The 20682-nt window shown below is 34.3% G+C and overlaps 1 protein-coding gene across 6 annotated transcripts in view; it reads right to left on the bottom strand.

Annotated features, from left to right (window-relative positions):
* ARAP2 (ArfGAP with RhoGAP domain, ankyrin repeat and PH domain 2) overlaps positions 1 to 20682 on the bottom strand; it is a 239471-nt gene that overhangs the window by 125116 nt on the left and 93673 nt on the right. For all 6 annotated transcript variants that reach the window (XR_005243943.2, XM_008017680.3, XM_008017677.3 and 3 more), the window contains exons 16-20: positions 18203 to 18347; positions 15692 to 15794; positions 14839 to 15037; positions 14585 to 14648; positions 126 to 289 (exon numbers count right to left, since the gene is read on the bottom strand). Coding sequence is in view for 5 of the 6 variants with exons in the window: in XM_008017680.3 (XP_008015871.3) it covers positions 126 to 289; positions 14585 to 14648; positions 14839 to 15037; positions 15692 to 15794; positions 18203 to 18347 (675 nt within the window). In the remaining variant the exon portion in view is untranslated. The remainder of the gene's footprint in view (positions 1 to 125; positions 290 to 14584; positions 14649 to 14838; positions 15038 to 15691; positions 15795 to 18202; positions 18348 to 20682) is intronic.

Here is a 20682-nt window from a genome sequence, read left to right as displayed (position 1 = left end):
ATTTTTCACTAGTGTACTTACAAATATAAAGGGTTTCAATTCAGTCCAATAGAGGTACCACTTAAAAACCTGTAAGAATGATGTGATCAGTTCTAGAGGTTGAATAAAAACTCAGTGATACTTACCATACTGTGTAACAAATGCTATACAGCTGTTCACTATAATGGGAACGTCATTTTTGCTGAGCTGCTGATCTTGCAAAGCATTACCATCTGTACCTGCTGCTTTTTCAATTGCAGTATGCCAGACTGTGAAATCCAACTTGGTGTGCCCATGGATGTATAATGTTCTGTTAAAAATTTAAAAAGCATTTCAAATTATCATTTTGCTCTTTAAAAAAAATCTTACTCCAAGACAGATTACCCTAAAATCCACACAATCGTGATCCTGTCTTACCTATTACAAGAAAAACTCTTCTTTTATTCTCATCCACCATGAGCTTCCACTCAATCCCTCTTTGGCCTGTATAGTCACATCACTCCACAGCATTGAGGAAGCTCTCTGAATTTATGGTCTCACTTATTTTCATTCCCCAGCCTCTTTTATTCTCTTTCTGAATAACTAAACTAAAATCATTGTGACTATCACCTGTGACTTCTGACGGATATTTCTGGCTATGTTTTTCAAGGTTTTAGAATTATTGATTTTATTTCTTAAAAAGAGAAAAAACTAGCATTCAATTTGAATTTTATAGCACAATTCTTTCTGGATTTTCCTCCTATCATTCTGGTCACTCAGTCTCTTTCCCAATCTCACTTCCTCTTTCTGAATGACAAAGTCGTAACCTCAGCACACACAAAAGCTCCACGGACTCTCCAGGGTCATGTCATTCAGGCCAGTAGTTTCATCTTTTCATATAAACTAGTTTACTTCCAAATCCCTATCTCCAGGCTATAATTTTCATAGATCAGATAGATATCCATGTGACTGAAAAGCAGGAGAATAGAGCACCTGAGAGTGGGAATGACAATCAGACTCTCTGAACTTAAATTTTAGCTCTGCCATTTACTTCCTTTGTAACTTTAGACGGGTCAACCTTATTTTTGCTTCAGTTTCATCATTGGCAAAATAAATATAATAATAGTACTTAGGACAACACTCAATAGACATAACATTAATGACTAATGTATAAACTGTACTACTAAAGAATATTTGTGTTTGATAATCTTCACCTTAATGTGCAATAAGCATATCAAAGCTTTTGCTCTCCCATACCAAACTTCTGGCACCAAAAATTTTCCACATACCCCACCAGAAATTTAGGATTAATTAAGTGTAGATCAGTCTCTTTACCCAATCACTGCCACATTACTTCAGTCACAAAATTCTGTTGAGTCAGTTTCCCAATGCATTCACTCTGACTCCTCTCCTTTCCAAAATTGCCTTATTTCAGATCTTCATGTTGTTCCTTCAGGTCACTACAGCCCCTCCTTACAGAATTCCTTTCCCAATTCTCAACCCCTGTAATCTCTACTCCTCACTATTGCCAGAATGATCTAAAATGCAAAGCTAATGACATCACTTCCAGATCACTGTCTTACAGTTCTTGAGTTTTCAAGATAAAAAAGTCTTCATAAGCTAGCCTATATTTTTACCTGCAATTTGATCTGCCATTCTCCTATACTTAAGATACTCAGGAAACATACACACACACACACACACACACACACACACACACCCCTCCTGGATTTTGTAATACATATTGCCTGCTCTTTGGCTGGCTACTCCAAACCTTTCCCCCAAATTCTACTCCAGGTAAGACTCCTTGACACTGTTCCTGACCTCCCTCTTATGCTTAGTATGTCACAGATATTCCTTCTCAATCTTTCAATGGTGGCTTTGTCCTGCATCGTATCACCTGCTGTAGCTATGTGAATGTTTTAGCCACGAAACTCCAAACTTTACACAGGCAAGCAAAGAATTTCAGTATCTCCAGTCATTAGCATAGTGTCTCGCATTTAGTGGATACATAGCAGTTTTTTTTTTTTTTTTTTTTTTTTTTTTTGAGACGGAGTCTTGCTCTGTCGCCCGGGCTGGAGTACAGTGGCCGGATCTCAGTTCACTGCAAGCTCCGCCTCCCGGGTTTACGCCATTCTCCTGCCTCAGCCTCCCGAGTAGCGGGGACCACAGGCGCCCGCCACCTCGCCCGGCTAGTTTTTTGTGTTTTTAGTAGAGACGGGGTTTCACCGTGTTAGCCAGGATGGTCTCGATCTCCTGACCTCGTGATCCGCCCCCGGCTAGTTTTTTGTGTTTTTAGTAGAGACGGGGTTTCACCGTGTTAGCCAGGATGGTCTCGATCTCCTGACCTCGTGATCCGCCCGTCTCGGCCTCCCAAAGTGCTGGGATTACAGGCTTGAGCCACCGCGCCCGGCATGATACATAGCAGTTTTAAAGACCTATCACTAGATACAAAGTTTGCTTTGAAAAAAACGATTGTTGATGTATTTTAAGTCTATTTACACCAAAGTAAAACTATATAATCTTGATTTCAGACTTGACAGGGCTAGTTTATATTCAACCTAAAGAGACATGAATAAACTGCATGAATTCTGGGGCTTTGGGGGAAAGGGGTGGGTAATAAGGAATGTAATCTTTTACATTTCTGATAATCATTGTACCTAATTTAAAAAAAGAAATAAAAAACTTCCTTTCTTTCCTTTATATTCTTTCTTGAAATGCTCCTGGAAGAAGACAAAGATACCTGCACTTTATCACGCTCATTTCTAACATTTGAACTTGCTATAATTACTACTGTTTTACTAATACTGGTGCTTGTAATCCTCATCTCTTGCTTTTTGACATCTTTATCTATTGTTTCTATTTTCCACAGCACCAGAGCAGTCCTGACCTCCAGGTGTTGTAATTTTCTTTTTGAAGAATTCTGAAATTTGCACTAATACACCTGACATGCTACAGCCTTTTCATTGATCTTATATCATCTTTAGCTCAAAAAAGCATTCTATTGCTGGATGTATTTGTCTAACTTATATAACTCAGATAATTTTTTTGAGAAATATCAAACCTCTTGATTATATGAACTTAATCAATATTATGTCTTGCTATATTCACAAGTTTAGGTAAAGAGAAAAACATTTTACATAATTTAATAATTGAGCTTTAAATGATATAAAATCTTTGTAACTATTTGCTTATAAACAACTACAATGGGTGTTTTAGCAAGCAGTGAAAGAAATCCAAAATGCAGTGGCCCTCCTACAATATGAGTATAATTCTGCCATAAACTGTGACATTTTCAAACTTCAAATTTTCTTTCTAGTCAGAAAAAAATCCTCTGATGACAACTTGAGCTGTCACCTTGTGAATTAGTGAAGAGTAGAACTTTCTCAACTTGTCAAAGGGTGAATCCCAAAGTATATATGCAATGCAATAGATGGTTTCACATTTAATAGCATCAGTGCACTAACTTTCCTCTCTGATGCTTACCTAAAATGTGTGACCCTGAATAAAGCATCAAAAGATATTTTCAACACAAATGCTGGTCGACTTTGAGATTTCAAGTGTTATCAAACAACAATTTCGCATTCCCGGATGAGAATTCCAAGGAAACATTTACTTATATCCTGACAATCTGAAAAGTAATATTGATGAACTCTAATTACAGAGAAATTAGTTACACTAATTGTCCATTTTCTAAGCATAAATTCCAAACGGCACTTCAAAGTCATATGAAGAAAAATTCTTATTTGCTATAATGATCAAGCCAGTTCAGTAAGACCTAGAAACCAGGTCCAAGGACTAACAAAAACAATTATACTAAAACTGCAATACAATAACTATAAAGCATAAACAATCCTATTTGAGCCTAGTCTATGACAAGAACAGAAGTATCTTCACAAATAATAAATCAATAAACTTGACCACATAAAAAATAAATATGCTCATATAAAGAATATTTTAAAACTGAAAAGCAAAACTGAAAAGCAAATGAAATACTCTATAAATATGGCTGGAAACGATAATACTCTAAGCATTTACACAAAAATAAAATAGTAAGCCCTCCACAGAAACATGGTCATCAGCCATGGAAAGGTAAGTCACAGAAAGAATTAGCCAATGTAACCACAAACCAGTTTAAGAATCAAGTATGTGTATATATATATATGTGTGTGTGTGTGTGTGGTGTGTGTGTGTATATATATATATCTTAGTCTTATCATACCTAAGATTCACAAAACAGAATTTCCTGAGCAACTTATTACAAAGTCACACTATTAGAATGGACACACACACATACACACATGCGCGCACACACACGCACACATACACATACATATGTAAAATCAATGATGTGTCAAAGCAATTTATCAAAGATCTAAAATGTATAATGTTCATCACTAGAGTATAACAAGATGTGCATAGTATTTTAAAGACTGATGAGATACTTTAAAAATAAATTTGAAAATATGTTCTAAGAATCTTAAAATATGTATGCATTACTTTTGACAATTAGTTCCAAACACAGGACTGTTTCATAAGTACATGATTTGAAATGAAGGTACAATATCTGTTTCTTTCAATATATTTCTGTCCCTCTCTCATGCACATGTGCACATGCACACAAAGACATACATTTAGCTGAACATTTAAAAAATGGAAGTTGAAATCCCCAAAACTAGTGAAAGGTTAAGTGATTTAGCTACCTCCAAATATATATATTATAAACTTAGTACAATGAGCAAAGAATGCATAATTGCACATATGTATAAATTCAATTGCATTTCCTAAAATGTTAAATTAACTCTGGGTAGAAAACTCATGGACATTTTGTTTCCTTCTTTATACATGTCTGTGTTTTTAAAAATGTAATTAGAAACAAATCACATAAGTTGAAGTTTTGACTGATCCCTTGAAGGAAAAGATATTTAAAGCCTTCTGAATCAAGCCATCTTAGACTGTCATTGAGCTTTTGAGCCAGAGAACTGGAAATATCTCTGCCAAGCTTTTTTTCCATATATGACTAAGAAACTAAGAGCCAGAAAGAACGTGTCTGAGGCCTCAGAACTAGGTAGGATTTGCACATTTGAGGTACTCAGTACTAGCCTAGTTCATGAGCCTTCCTTTACCTGAGGAATCAGATCTCCACAATTTACAACTCTGGTCCTCAGGTCCAAAAAGACTCATTCAAGACGTGAAATGGTGACGTGTCTTTCTGTTGCCTTTCTTCTTAGTCCTATCACACCTAAGATTCACAAAACAGAATTTCCTCAACAATTTATTACACAGTCACACTATTAGAATGGACGTGAAAGATGATCTGCTAAAGCCACTCATAACAGAAGACTTATTTCTTTTCTTCAAGACTGTACACTTACATTCTGCCTTGAAAAGTATCCTAGGCATGTTGGAAATGTAATGGACAGGACTTTGGAGGATAGTTTTAGAAGGGTGTACTGTGCATTTTTCTTTATACTTCCTAAGCAACCTCTCAAAGAAGACCCTACCTCTCATCCAAATAGGCTTTTGGGTTTGTTTTCTTCTGGGAAAGTATGAACTGTGTTATTTCTGTGAGTGATGCCTGGTCATTAGAATTTTTAATGAACTCATTTTAAGTGTATGGTTTGAAATACTTTTACAAATGTTTACACTTGTGTAACTACCACCATGATTAATATGTAGACTATTTCCATCACTCGCAATGTTCACTTATAACTCTTTGCATTGCATCCCTTTCCCCACCCACAATCTTAGGCAAGAACTTATCTGCCTTCTGTCACCATTCACTAGTTTACCGGCTCTAAAGCTTCATAGGAATGGAATTATACAGTATTACTCTTTTGTGCCTGGCTCTTTTTAGTCAGCACAATGTTTTTAAGATTCATTAGTGTTGTTGCTAATATAGGTTCCTTTATAATGATAATCAGTACTTCACATATGAACACATAACATACTCTGTTTACACGTTCACTGACTAAAAACATTTGGGGTCTCCTCACTTTTTATTATAAATAAAGCTGATTTGAATATTTGCATAGGAGTCATTTTGTGGACCTATATTATGATTTGTTTTGGGTAAATACCTAGGAGCTCATTTGTTGGGATGTATAGTTACATGTAAACTGACTGTATTCTTTTTAAAAACAAAAACCTTCTAAACTGCTTCCCAAAATGAATGTACTATTTTACAATCCCACCATACTGGCCAACGCTTTGCACTGCCACTTTTTAAAAAACTTAGTTTATTCAGTGTGATCTCATTGTGGTTTTAATTTGTATTTCTCTGGTAATTAACTTTACATGTGCTTGTTGGCTATTCATAGATATTCTTTTAGACATCTCTATTCATTTTTTTTGGTTATTTTATTGGGTTTTTGTCTTCTTCTAATTGAATTATATGTATTCTGTCCATGTTTTGGATATGAGTGCTTTATCAGACACATATATTTTGAATAGTACCAGTGTATGATTTCATTTTATTAACCATGTTGCTTAAAGAACAAATTATAATTGAGTTTTTAACTTATAATTCCAATACTTATGATTCTCTCCAATTTCCTTGCTTTATCATATTAAACCAGCAATAAAATGTTAAATAGAAGTGGTGGGAATAAATATGTTTGCCTAATTCCTGTATTGGAAAAAATTGTTTTGATTATATACAATGTGTTAAATTCATTGGTATGAAGTTCGTCATAATATTTTCTTATCTTTTAAATATTAAAATGATCCATAGTTTTATGATACTGGTAATTTGTATCTTCTGTCCTATCTTCTAGTTAGAGTTTTATCAATTTTCTTAACTTTTCCAAAAAAAGTTAAAAATTTATTAACTAAATTGATTATTTCAAAGGACCAGCTATTGGTGACTCAGATTTTCCTTTTTTTTTTTTTTTTTAACATATTCCATTTATTCATTCTTTCTGCTGTCTGTATCAATTCATTTCTGAACCACGTTAGGTCTAAGTTGCTCTTTTTTAGATTTTTAAGGTAAATGTTTAGAGGATGGATTTTAGATCTTTTGATTTAGCGTAAGCATTTAAAGCTTTCAACTTCCTTGAAATAGTTTTGTAGCTCCATCACACAATTTTGATGTTATGATTTTATTATCATTGATCAAATATTTCTTAATTTTTCCTGTGATTTCTACTGTGAAGTATGGGTTATTTGGAAACATATTAAACTTCCAAATACTCAGGAATTACTCAGAAATGCTTTCCAGAATAAGGCAAGTTATGAATTAAATTCAATTGAAAATACTAATAGAGTATCAATCTATCTTTCCAGGCCCATTGTCTCATGTGTCCTCCTCAAGCGCTCAAAGTTAAGGCCAACCCATACTGAGGTTGTTTCCAGCCCATCCTATTTATCTGAGCCTATTATTTCTACCTCTTGGACTACGTTGTGTCTCAGGCCCCCTTCATTTCTTCCTACTAAAGTCCTTCATAGGATGATAGATCCAGTTAAAAATACTTTTCTTTAAAAAACACAACAAAAACAATACACACACACAAACACACACACACACACACACACACATCTTAGAGGGATTTGCTCATTCTTTTGTCCATTTTTCCCCATCATATCATACTTACTTCTTCATAAGCTTAACTCCTGGTACACAGAGGTACTTTGAACTAAATGAAACAAAATTGTTAAAGCAAATAACATATGCTTTAAAGTCTACCTTTTGTTAATAGATATACATTCCCTTTATCATAATTTTCTTGAACATAAAATCACTTAATATTTGTTTTCTAAGAGTCCCTTTCTTTTTTTTAAAACCTGTGGGGATGGTGAGAGAAGAGAATCTCTTGTTTGCCTTGGCAATATTCAGATTAAGCCATCTCTAAGAATTAAATCATCAGAAAGTTACAAAAGCATTCAAGCTTATATTGTGGGCAATAGGCTACTGTTTAATTTGCAATTACATGCACAATTTAGAAACCACTTTAAGATAATCCAGCCTCTGGAGTATTGCTAACATATTAGCTACTATAAAACACATTGAAGGGGGAGAAAAGATCATATGGAATAAGGTGATAGGAAATAAGGAATATTAAACTTAGGGTATTAATCTCCCAAATTGAGAAAAGTAATCTGTTCCATAATTGTGAAACATATTGATAAAATGTTTATTCCCCAGTGTTAAGCTTCTTTATGTGAAGAATTTGCAATTAAAACTGAAATGCAGTCAAGCTTGGGAGACATCAAGTGTATTACGCTTTACTATATATCAACCAAGGAATCTAAAACAAAAAAACACATTAGTCTTTTCTGTTTCTGATAACACAGTTTACTTATTCACACTGTGTTTATTAGAACCAGCAACCTTTCAACAAAAGCATAGTAACTGTCTATGGCAATGGGCATGCAGCTATGGAATGTGAACATGGTAAACACAGTAATTTATTTCTTAGAAAAACATATGCAGAAGATGTGGGTTCAAGTGCAAAAATAGTTCTCAAATTTTGAGAAAAATATGTAATTTCTTGGACATTTCAGTCAAAGTGATGATACTATTTCCTACTGTCCAGGAAAATGCCTTCTGCCTTCCTGGTCTAAAATATTCACTAACAAGAGATATTTGACAATATGATTTTTCTTTATTTGCACAAACAGTAGTAAGGCCTAAAAGAAAAGCACAAAATCTAAGTCCCAATCACAACATCAAATAGCATGCCAGAAACCCTTAAGTGTAATCAAGAAAGCTTTATTTTCCAAAATAATTTTTAAAGTATACAAAGAATACACATTAAAACGACACCATCTGGAACACCTTCTGTTTAGAGCTTTTTAGAGCAAAAATGCTCTGTGTGTGGAAAATATTATTGCAATATTTTTCTGTCTAAAGACACTCATGCTATGCATATAGAGAAAATGACCACAAAGATTAAAATATCTATCTAAATAGTGACTATATACAGGGGATAATTATCAATTTATAAACATTTCCAGTTTAGGGGATTCTTTCTCCTCCTTGCTTTTAAAAAACATTAATGTATTTCAGCATTTTAATCAAAGGTAGATAAGAACAGGACAAATACGTGAAATTAACTCATTAAATTTATGTATGATTTACATTTCTGGCTCAAGCTGCTACTAGCAAAAATTAAAAGTTCAAGCTTACAGCTGGTTGGTTTTTCTTTCTTTCAACTATTCACACTATCTCTACAGGCCATCAGTATAAATAATTGGAAGTTGTTATACTTCCAGAAGCCACAATTTTGTCTGTCACTGACAAGTCTAACAGAATCTACTATTGCTGACAATCATCATTTCCCAAAGGGCTAATAGATCAAAATGGAGATGAAAACAAGGGTGGTACAATGAAATTTTCTCATTTTGGCATGGTACTGAAACAGCTTTTCAACAATCACAGCTATAATTAACTACTTATGTTTGAGTACTGGGAGAGAAGTGCATAGCCTCTGTCTTGGCAAATGATACTATCATTCACAGAATCACCCAGGCCCGAAGCTCAAGGGTCGTCACTCTTATCTCCCAGTTCACAAAGCAATTGAAAATTGACTGGTATCTCGCTCAACATCCCACTACCACATGGAGAAAACTATCAACATCCAAAATCAACCATCAATTCTTCTTTTCTTACTTTCGCAGTTGAGGGATCTTGCTCTCTTGCTTGTACTCTCTCTTAGACCTTCAATCCCTCCCATTTTATGTTTCTTTACCATCAAAATTTATACGTGTACAAGTTCAAGCCATCTGAAAACAAACTACACATATATGCCCTTTCTGGGTCAAATCCCTTACCTAGTTAATCCTATGAACCTCCCTCCAGACATCTTTGACAAAGTGACCTCATCAGCTATCTCACTTTACTACGTTCCCATTCTTAATCTGATCTAGTACCTGCCTGTTCACTTCTGCTCTGCCCCAAGTCACCAGATGGACTCCAAATCATTTATTTCATGGAGTGTTTATTCTCACTGGGCATGTCCTTGTATCAGCACTTGACATTTTTAACTGATCCTTCCTTTCTGAGACACTCTCTTCCTGGGCTTTGTAACACTTTGGACTCTCTCTCTTAGTTTCTGGCCTCACTCTCTGAGTAAACAAGCAGCTACTACTGCCTGACAAATTCCCCTAAAAATGATGTATAGTCATCAAAGCTCCAACACAGGATTTCTTCCTCTCTCCTTCCATAGAATCACCCTAAGTAATTTCACCTTCTTCCTTCTTCACGCTGATAACTCCAATATCTGTATTTCCAACCTGTTAATCTTTTCATGTATATCTTATCCATAAAAATAACTTTGTCCCATCAATTTATTCTTAGATGACTTATAAGAAATCTCATGCTCAACATGTCTTAAACTCATTATCTCCCAGGCTCTCTCCCAAACCTGCTCCTTTTTCCATCATTCCCTATATGATGTCTATGTAGTCACAGAATACACACAGATATGTTTATATGTCTATGTAAATAAGTAGATACATAAATATGAGACCCTGTTTTACACCATACAGGGTGCTGTGCCTGCCACGTATGTATGATCTTTGTTCTGTCAGGGTTCATAACCTCATGTTCTTGTCATCTACTGTGCAGATTCTTTACTTTTATGCATGATGTTGACCTCCCTTCTCTCTACTCCATTTTCAATTAGGTAGGAATTGTATGGACATGTTTTCTAACAATTTTATAAAAATGTTTTCTAGTAAACATTTTTATTTTGCTAATAAATGCTTAAATTTTGAATTCTAGTAACTCAGAGTATCTATCCAGACTCTATGGTTTATTTAAATCCTGAGAAATATCTTTACAAAGATATTGGTAAATGAATATTGAACACTTTAAAAAAAAATTTAAGTTATAAAATGACCTTAACTTTAAAATGAACCATTCTCCTCAATATCATATAGGCAAAAGAAGGCTATTTAAGTACTTAAAATGGGGCTTGGCACATGGTAACTGCCCTACTGTCATCATTGTTATTATCAGATGATATTGATTTGGAGTAAAAAGGAAAAGCAAGTAAACCAAAGACAGAAGTATGTGATAATATAGGTGCTTTTAAGTGGTGGGTATGGTACATTAGCTATGCGAAGAGATTTAAGGAAAATAACTTGGTTATATTTATCCTCACGTTTCTCCCACTCCTATTATTACTCTTCACTTTCATAAAAATACTTTCAACATAACTTGTTAGTAACACATGTAGACAAAAACGTTCAATTACCAAAAATGTTACTGTCTGTGACCATTATTTTGGAATTCATTAGTTTTCTACTTTTCCATGAACTCAAAAATAATATTACAAATGAATTTCATCTCCTGATTTCTACAGTACAGGATAAGATCAAACGTACAAAATAACAAAACATTTAGTGCTCTGGCTTCCATATCTTGCATTTGTGAGGGGGTGGACTGTGTGCAGTAAGCACTAAATAGAATTTCATCAAACTAAATCATTCTAATCCACGTTTGCTACATTTTAATTCAAACCTATGTATCACTGGTCAAATCCTTCATAGATTAAAAAAAGGGTACAAAAATACCTTGGCTATAATAACCTGAAAAAATGAAAAGGATAAACACATTTGCTAAGCTGATGCTTGCCTATCGGTTTGAACATAAGCTCTGAGGGGTCAGACACCAAGTTTATGTTGTTTACCTTTTTTATTTTCCTGCCATGGAAGTGGCAGTCAGTAGGCATTCCATAAATATTAATAAATGACTGTAAAACTGCATTTATGCTAGTATTTTAATGTCAAATCCTATCTATACCTAATAATTCCTCATTATTTCTGGACATAAAATTAACAATACTCTGACAGTACAGTGAAATTATCATCTGGTACCAAAAATAAGAATATAAAGTATCATTAACCATAATAATCCAAGAAATAAGTAAAAATGCAAAGTCCTAATTATGCCTAGAAGTTAACAAACACAATCTGACATAAATATCTAATCAGTAATATTCTTGCTGTATAAAGCTCTTGATGTCGTCCCGCGAAGTTGAAGGAAAGGCAGGTTCCGAAAACCATTGAAAGTCATTATCCTTGTCACAGCAATAAAAATAATCAAATGAAGGCTTATTTAGCTATATTTTAATATTGCAGTTAAACTTTGAACAACGTAAGATTGAACTGCACAGATTCCTTCACACAGATTTTTCTTTTGTCTCTGCCACCCCTGAGACAGCATGATCAACCCCTCCTCAGCCTACACATATAAAGACACTGATGAATACCTTCATGATGATCTAATTCCACTTAATGAGTAGTAAATATGTTTTATCTTATGATTTTAATAGCGTTTTCTTTTCTCTAGCTCACTTTTTTGTAAGAATACAAATAATCTTGCACTATTATAAAGCAAACCATACTGAACAAGTATAATTAAGAGTTTTTTTTTTTTTAAGCAAATTACAAGAAGCCAAGGGGAAAAAATACCTAATTTGTTGAAGAAGAAAGGCAGTTTGAAGATTTTCCAAAGAACTACAAATAGAACTACCATTCGATCCAGCAATCCCACTACTAGGTATCTATCCAAAGGAAAAAAAAAATGGTTCTACCAAAAAGACACCTGAACCCATATGTTTATCACAGCACTGTTCACAAGAGTAAAGATGTGGAATCAACTCAAGTGCCGATCAGTGGTTGACAGGCTAAGGAAAATGTGATCATATATACCATGGAATACTACACAGCCATAAAAAAGGAATGAAGTCAAGTCCTTTGCAGCAACATGGATGCAGCTGAAGGTCCTTATCCTAAGTGAATTAACACAGAAACAGAAAATCAAATACTGCATGTGGTCACTTATAAGTGTGAGATAAACAATGAGTATACACGGAAATAGAGATGGAAATAATAGACACTGAGGACTCCAAAAGTGGGGACCAAAGAGGGCAAGGGCTGAAAAACTACCTATTGGGTACTATGGTCACTACTTGGGTGATGGGCTCAATAGAAGCCCAAATCCTAGCACTACACAATATATCCATGTAACAAACCTGCACATATGTAGATATGTGCCCCTTGAATCCAAAATTAAAAATAAAAGAAATTGTCTTCCTAATTGCTCTGGTATGTCCCCGGCTGCTCCTTCCCAGGCTTCTTTGCTTGATCACTCTCCTCTTCTAGACCTTTCCATACTGGGGGACCTCCGGCTATATCTTCAACTCTCTTTTCTATCCACACTCTCTACTAGGTGAACCTGTCCAGTTCCTTAGCAAAATAGCATGAGCACAGTGGTGACTCCCAAATTTATATCTCCAGATATATAACCTCTTCACTTAATTCTAGACATGCATATTCAACTGCTTACTCACCAGATCCACTTTGCCACCAAAGAGACATCTCCGAGTTACCATTCCCAAAACCAAATTCTTGATCTACTGTCTTAAACTTACGAATATCCTACCTCTATGCTCCAAGTATTTGTTCTCTCAAAAAACAGCACCATAATTCAGTAATTGCTCAGGTCAAGAATTCTGGGATCATCTTTGACTCTTACAGTTATCTAATCCATCAACAGATCCTGACACCTCTACCTTCACGATATATCCAACCACTCCTATTCTCAGGTAAGCCATCGCTTTCCCGGCCAGTATCCTAACTAAACACCCACTTTCACTTTCATCTCCCAGAAGCTTGTTCATCTGGAGTCAGAGTAATCCAGTAAAAACATAAATCAGACCATTCTACTTCCCAGCTCTCAGACTGAGCAGCTTCCCATCGTATTTTGATTAAATTTCAAATCTTTACACATCATGACTGATAAGGCCCTATATGATAAGGTTGTGGGTATCTCTGAAATCATTTCTTCCCACTCTCTCTTTCATTCAAATATTCCCAGCCACCACAGCTTCCTTGCAGAACTTGGACATGCCAAGTACAACACACTCTTAGAGTCTTCAAATACCCTTGGCCCTACACCTGAAATACTCTATCTGGATTACTGCAAAATTTACTTTTTCACTTTATGAAGATCTTTCATCTAATATTTCTTCTCTTAGCTAGCAAACATAGATACTATTCCATCAGACTATTTTTATATTACTTCTTTTTCTGCGTAGAATTTAAAATTGATGGACAGAACAGCATATAATTATTTTTGTCTGCTTACACTGTTTTCCCTAATAGTATACATATTTCATGATGGTAGCGACTTCTCTGTTTTATTCATCATGATATCACCAATACCTTTAACAGTCCCTGATGCACAGTAGATGCTTACTAGTTACTGAAAAACTGAATAAATTCAAGAGATCAAATTTTAGCTATGCGTGACCCATACGCATAGATAATTCAGAATACAACTTATAGTCATCATATTCTTACCAGGAAGATACATTTATAATTACCAAACTGCTTTCCAAATACTTAAATGTAAATGTCACAGAGGAATCTAGGTCTATAGAAAACTATACAATAATTGATCACAATAAGTCTGTCATAAAAATTATAAAAATATGTAAATATCATTGGTATAGTCTTCCCAAAGAAAGACTATATACTATATATATGTATATTTATATGATTCAGAAAATTTCAACAGGTTTTAAAATATTGTTTTCTCCCTCAAGATAATAACAACAAAACAATCCCACTGCCCAGAGTTGTTGAGATAAAGAACAAAAAGCAAAAAGGCACTTACCTCCCTTTTTCTACCAAGAGTAAGACATCCAGTTTTTCCCCATTTTGAACCATTGTGCTGATTGCTGAAGGGAGAACAAAAAGCAAAAACTTATTTTTTTTAAAACCCTACAATAAACATCCATGAAGACACAAATATTAATACTACTTAGTCATAAGTTTGGGAGTGAGCCATCAAGATTTTGCTAAAGGCTACCACTATTGTATGCAACAAAGAAATGTGTTCCAAAGATAAGGGAGGAAAAAAACTCTTACTTAGCTCCTGCAGTCTTCTTAAGTGCATTCTATCTCCCTGAACTTCTTGCATTTGAAGGCAAAAATGCAAACTGGATTTGTCCATAGCAAACCAGCCTTTTCTCCACTGATCCAGGGCATGGCAGTCTTTGTAGAAGAGTTGACCAATCAAATCATAGTCAGCTTCTGTTAAGTTTTCAGCAAATAAGGGAACAAAATGCTGTTAAAACAAATACAAAAAAGTAATAAAGACAGTGAAAATAGGAAATCCCTTCCCTATCTACAGATATGAGAGAAGGTAGACAAATTATCTTAGTTTTTCTATTTTAAAGATTCAAAGGTAACACCAAATTCAAAACAATTTAACTTGCTATCAGTGTTAAAACTGAACAACTATAATGTATTTTCAAATGGCAGCATCTTAAACCACTTGTCTTGCTACAGAGTTGAAACCGCAAGACATTCTCTTGATTGATTTGTAGAACTTTTCAAAACGTCAACCTTCAGCATTTTTCTCCATTTATATATTTTCCTGAATCTGCTCCTTTCTCCTTTGTGTATACCTTGAATAAAATATCTACCTATAAAAAGACACACACAGAAATGACTTTACAATATTAAGAATATCCTAACCATCAAAAACATGGCCTTAATTTGAATAATTATTTCTCCAAGTTTTACTTTAATTTCTTCCCTGCTTAAGGCTCCTAGAAGGTAGCTACTTCTTTTGACAACTTTCTTTGAAAATCTAATGAAGTATGAACTTTATTCCTATAATCTTATATGAAACTTTCATGGACCCCTGCAGCTCAAACACAGACTCCCAGTTCAGAATCTTGTCTGGATTTAGAGCAATAACATAATATTTAAATACCTTGGCTATTGCCTCTGTCCATTTTCTTTGAGCTTGAGATGTTTCAGCTCCAAATAAAAACACACGTTCTGAGGGTAGGTAGATCTCAAAGATAAAGATGGGCCTAAAACATGCACAAATAAAAAGATACTACCAGTTACGTTTGGCTCCTAAGAAAACAAATAGCACACAGGTCAATTTTTTAATTAAATGCCTTTTAATGTAAAGTAATGCTGTGAAATCATCCTATCAGATTCTGTTAATGGTTTGCATTTTATTCAGATGAGGTAAATGGAACACACTGGACTGGACAAAAGGAATATTTTGTATAATCACTTAATCATTCTATTGTGTAACTTTGTTTACGCCCTGGACACTCATCAGTTGACTGATGTAGCAAAGGGCTCTCCTTGGTCTGGTCTTCCCTCTCTCACCACTCCTTCTTGATTTACTCTGACCAACTGTTCAAAGAAAACATTGCCCAAACAGTTTTTAATACTCTTCTTGTCTAATTTCAAATAGGCCCAGTCATACAGCAGGTTCCCTCCAGAACACAAACACATGAAGCATTAACACTCTCTTACAGTTTTCGTAAGAAAGATAAATGTTCCTTTCATCATCTCAACTTACTCCAAATTTCTAACTCTTACTATAGATAACATTAAAGCAACATACCATGCTCTGAATTCTTTCCTGAGTTCCTCATTCACAACTCCATTTATTTCTTAGTACATGCTAAGTATGTGTGCTACTGTTACCTAAAAATCTCAAAATACCCTATGCCAAAGTCATCTTCCTTTCTCCTCTTTTCCATCCCAAGCCTGCTGTATCTCCTTCACATCCTAATTTAGAAGCATCACAATGAACCTCATCACAACAAGCTCAAAACCCTTGAGTGTAACTTATTCTTCCACTTAACATCAACTCTTCGTCCAGTCAGTCTTTTAATCTTATCAGTTCACTCTCTTCCTCTAGTTAAATTCTCAACAATTATAGTCTCTCTTCCTCCAATCTCCTTACCACTTCTTCCAGCTCTCTTCCTAAAATATGTCTATATAACTCTTCAGTGCCTACATTATTGGGGTCATACTCTCCAATGTGCTATTTGAGGCAATTCAGCAAGAATATTATGGCAACAATTATTTTTTAACCGCATCTCATTGTAGATACTTTCTCTTTGCATATCTACTTGTATCAGTATATGTCATCAAGAATATTTTATTTTTAACATATTAATATACTGACATAAACTAGTATTAATTATATTTGTTATATTTCATTTACTAATTAGTAACTTAATATATAGAATCCACTTATTTTAACATTCCATAAGTCATATTACATTGAATAATCATTTAGGGTAAAACACTATTAAGATTAAAACAAAAGTCAATTAGTAATCAGTTTTGTTCATATTATAAATCAAATCAGATTTACTAGAAAACAAGTCATCTCAATTAGTCATCATAAAATAAAGGTAATATGTTCAATATAGTTTTATGTAAATAAGAGCTTTGCAAATCTCTTCACTTTCTCATATAAAAATCTTATTTAAAATCTATGCTCCTATAAAACTGATTTTTTTCAGATTTTAATGTCAATGTTTTTCATTAATTACATCAAAAAACATGATAAGATACTTTCACTCCAAAGATCTTAGGGGCCTGCTTTTAAAGTCCTCACGGAGATTTATTTAAACTATAGTATAGGTGAGTCAAATATATTACATAAATAATGCTTAATCTATTCATTGTGACTTTTTCTGACCATTAAATTAACAAATATATCTTTAAGAAATTTAGCATTTCAATATAATATTAAATAGTTTATTTTAATGTGAATAGATCATCACAGAATATTCTCCTTTTTTATCTGTTTTAATTATGATACTCATTAAATGGATAAATGAATTTTACCACTAGTACACTATTTTAAATAATAAGTAAAAAAATTAAATGACTACAATGGTCATAAATGATATGCTATACATTTACATAAGATTTGGCCAGGCACAGGGGCTCACACTTGTAATCCCAGGACTTTGGGAGGTCGAGATGGGCGGATCACTTGAGGTCAGGAGTTTGAGACCAGCCTGATCAATATGGTGTAACTCCATCTCTACTAAAAATATAAAAATTAACTAGGTGTGGTGGCATGTGCAATCTCAGTTACTCAGGAGGCTGAGACATGAGAATCATTTGAACCCAGGAGGCGGAGGTTGCAGTGAGCCGAGATCACGCCACTGCACTCCAGTCTGGGTGACAGAGTGAGACTCCATCTCAAAAAAAAAATACATAAGATTTGATTCGAACATGTTAGCACTTCATATTACCTACTGTAAATATTTTAGTTTTCCTGCTTTATAGTGAATTCCCAAAAGAAATTTCCAAAAGGGCAAGGTAAGTAAGCTTCAAAAACCATTCAACCCTTCTATTAGAAGCAACTAAATAACTAAAATAACAAAACTCTCATTACCTGGTATAATTATCTGAAAATACATTTTACCTCCTAATTGTGTAAAGATAGACCTACCCAGTATTTAAATAGAAGTCCTCTTTGTGTATAGCCAGGCAGATAACTTCATTGATATTAATGGTGCCATTAGGTGTGGTAGACTTATCACTTTCATAGTAACTCAAGAAGCCTCCTTCCAAAACACACCATTTTTTATTTGTCTCTAAGAATTTAAAACAAAACAAATAACAAATTGAGCTAATCATGAATCTAATTTTAAAAACAAATACATGCTTCTAAATAATGGTTGGATGCAAGTAAATACATTTATTAATTGCCTATTTCACATAAAGTATATGATATTGCTGTGTGGGATATAAAGTTGTCATATTCTCTGCTCTCCAAAGAATTTACAATCTAGTAGCAAGGAATGTATAAAACAAAAATGGCTGTGACATTGATGACCAGAGAAGGCAGAGCCATAAAGAGGTTGTTGAAAAACAACTCTGAAGCTGCAGAGAATGAAATGTCTGTACAGAGTATTAAAAGGAAAAAAAAAATGTAGCATAAAAAGTGAGACTGCAGCTTATGGTAGGTATGCAAAAGAAGAAGGGTCAGAATCTGCAGGGCCCTTAATGCTTGTTCAGAAGATTTCAAATTCATCTTATACGGAAGTCAGCACGCTACCACCTGCAGGCTAAATCAGACCATCACCTAAAATATAGATTCGATCTACAGACACTAAGACTACTAAGGTCTATATATTTGATATAATGAAGAAAGTCTATATATTAGATAATTTCTGAAGTTGGATTACTGTTCTGTGGTTACTTTAAGGTATTATTTATAAATGCCCTTCTTCTAAAGAAATACATACTGAACTACGAAAGGTAAAGAGGTGTCATGTGTGCAACTTACTTTTAAGTGTGCATATAAAGTATGAGATAAATATGTACCCGTATATACATACATGATACATATGTATGTGTATTATACATAGGCATATATATACACATACACAGAAAGAAAAATACAGCAAATGTAAAATGTTAATAATTGATACATCTGGGCAAAAGGTATATGAGAATTATTTGCACTATTCTTAGAACTTTTCTGTAAGTCTCAAATTATTAGTCAAACTAATTTAAAAGCTTAAGAATATATTAAACTAATTTCAAATTTTTCCTTTAGCATATGATCAGAATCTTAGGTGGGTGTGGGGGTGACATGAAAGAAAACAAGACAATGTATTTGGCTTCAAAAAACAATCACAAGGAGTAACAATCAAAATGGTGACACCTAAAAAGCTAGATAGGACACAGTACTCTGAAAATGAATTACCAAATGGAAAGTCCAATCATGACTGGCAGAAGCAAATAGCATAAACGAATCTTTTATGGGCACTGGAAAAGAAAACTAACAGAGACCAAAGCAATTCCTGGTCAAAAGTGATATATAATTCCAGGGCCCTCAAATCGTGAGTCACAGTGTACGTCCTGCACAGTTAGATAAAAATCGTGAAAAGCCACAATTTTTAAATGAACATTCATTGCGAGTTTCTAAAATATAAGAAAAGATAAAGTCAAAATACTAATCAAAGGGAGTTTGGAAGTAATTTCAAAGCAATGCACTCAGATGTCTAGAAGAATCTTCATAAGAGAATAAATAAAAAATGTACAATTATTCAGTGCATAGTTAATCACTGTCATAGATTAGGAGATCCACCCCTGTTCTCAGGCAGCTTGTAATCCAATGAAAGGGGAGATGCGTTCAAAATGATAACCAGCAGGTTGTCTCTTTAGTAGATTAGAAGCATTCAAGGAGGTAAGCCACCCCTCATATTGAAGTGATTTAAAAAAAAAAAAAAAAAAAAAAAAAACTGCAAAGAAAAAAAAGTCTATAAAATAATCCCTCATGATTTAGGAGGCATGTTTCTAAAGTAGCAAAAAAAGCATTCAGAGCCACAATCCTTCCATAGCATCAGGAAAGAACAGTAAGAAGAAAGTCATAGAAAGGTGAAACTGCAGAAACCCTATTTGCCCAGAGAATCAGATTATATGTGAAGTTGGGAAATGGGAAACAAGATTGCAGGTTCACGGCAGAGGCCAGACCCCAAGAGTCTCACTTGACAGGTGTTCAGGAGTTTGTGCCTCTCTCACTTAGACAAGTGGGAGCCATTCGAAGGTCTTAAACAAACAGTGCCAAATGAATTAAGCATAACATAAATGTGACTGCAGAATCTCATTATGTAAATTCTAATGGGAAACAAATGACACATCTCTTTAAAATGGTATGTACAAACTCATTTTCAGTTAGAATTATAAGCTTGAGGAGAGTTAGGCCTGTAGCTTTCTCATTTCTGTAACCATTTCTTAGCTTTATTTTTGTAAGTGAAACGGGCTAGAAGTCAGACAAGGCAGGCACACATATTGTCTTTGAGGATTTATAATAATGAAGCTGTGACAGCAAATCGTGACATTCCCATTGATATGGGAAGCAATGAAAAGATTCAGCAAGATTATGTTATATGATGCTGGTCTGCCTGGGCTAATTTAGAT

The sequence above is a fragment of the Chlorocebus sabaeus genome, chromosome 27 (assembly GCF_047675955.1).
Source record: "Chlorocebus sabaeus isolate Y175 chromosome 27, mChlSab1.0.hap1, whole genome shotgun sequence".
In the NCBI taxonomy this organism is placed as follows: Eukaryota; Metazoa; Chordata; class Mammalia; order Primates; family Cercopithecidae; genus Chlorocebus; species Chlorocebus sabaeus.
Note: the sequence above shows the minus strand (reverse complement) of the source record. Positions and strands in the feature narration are given on the sequence as shown.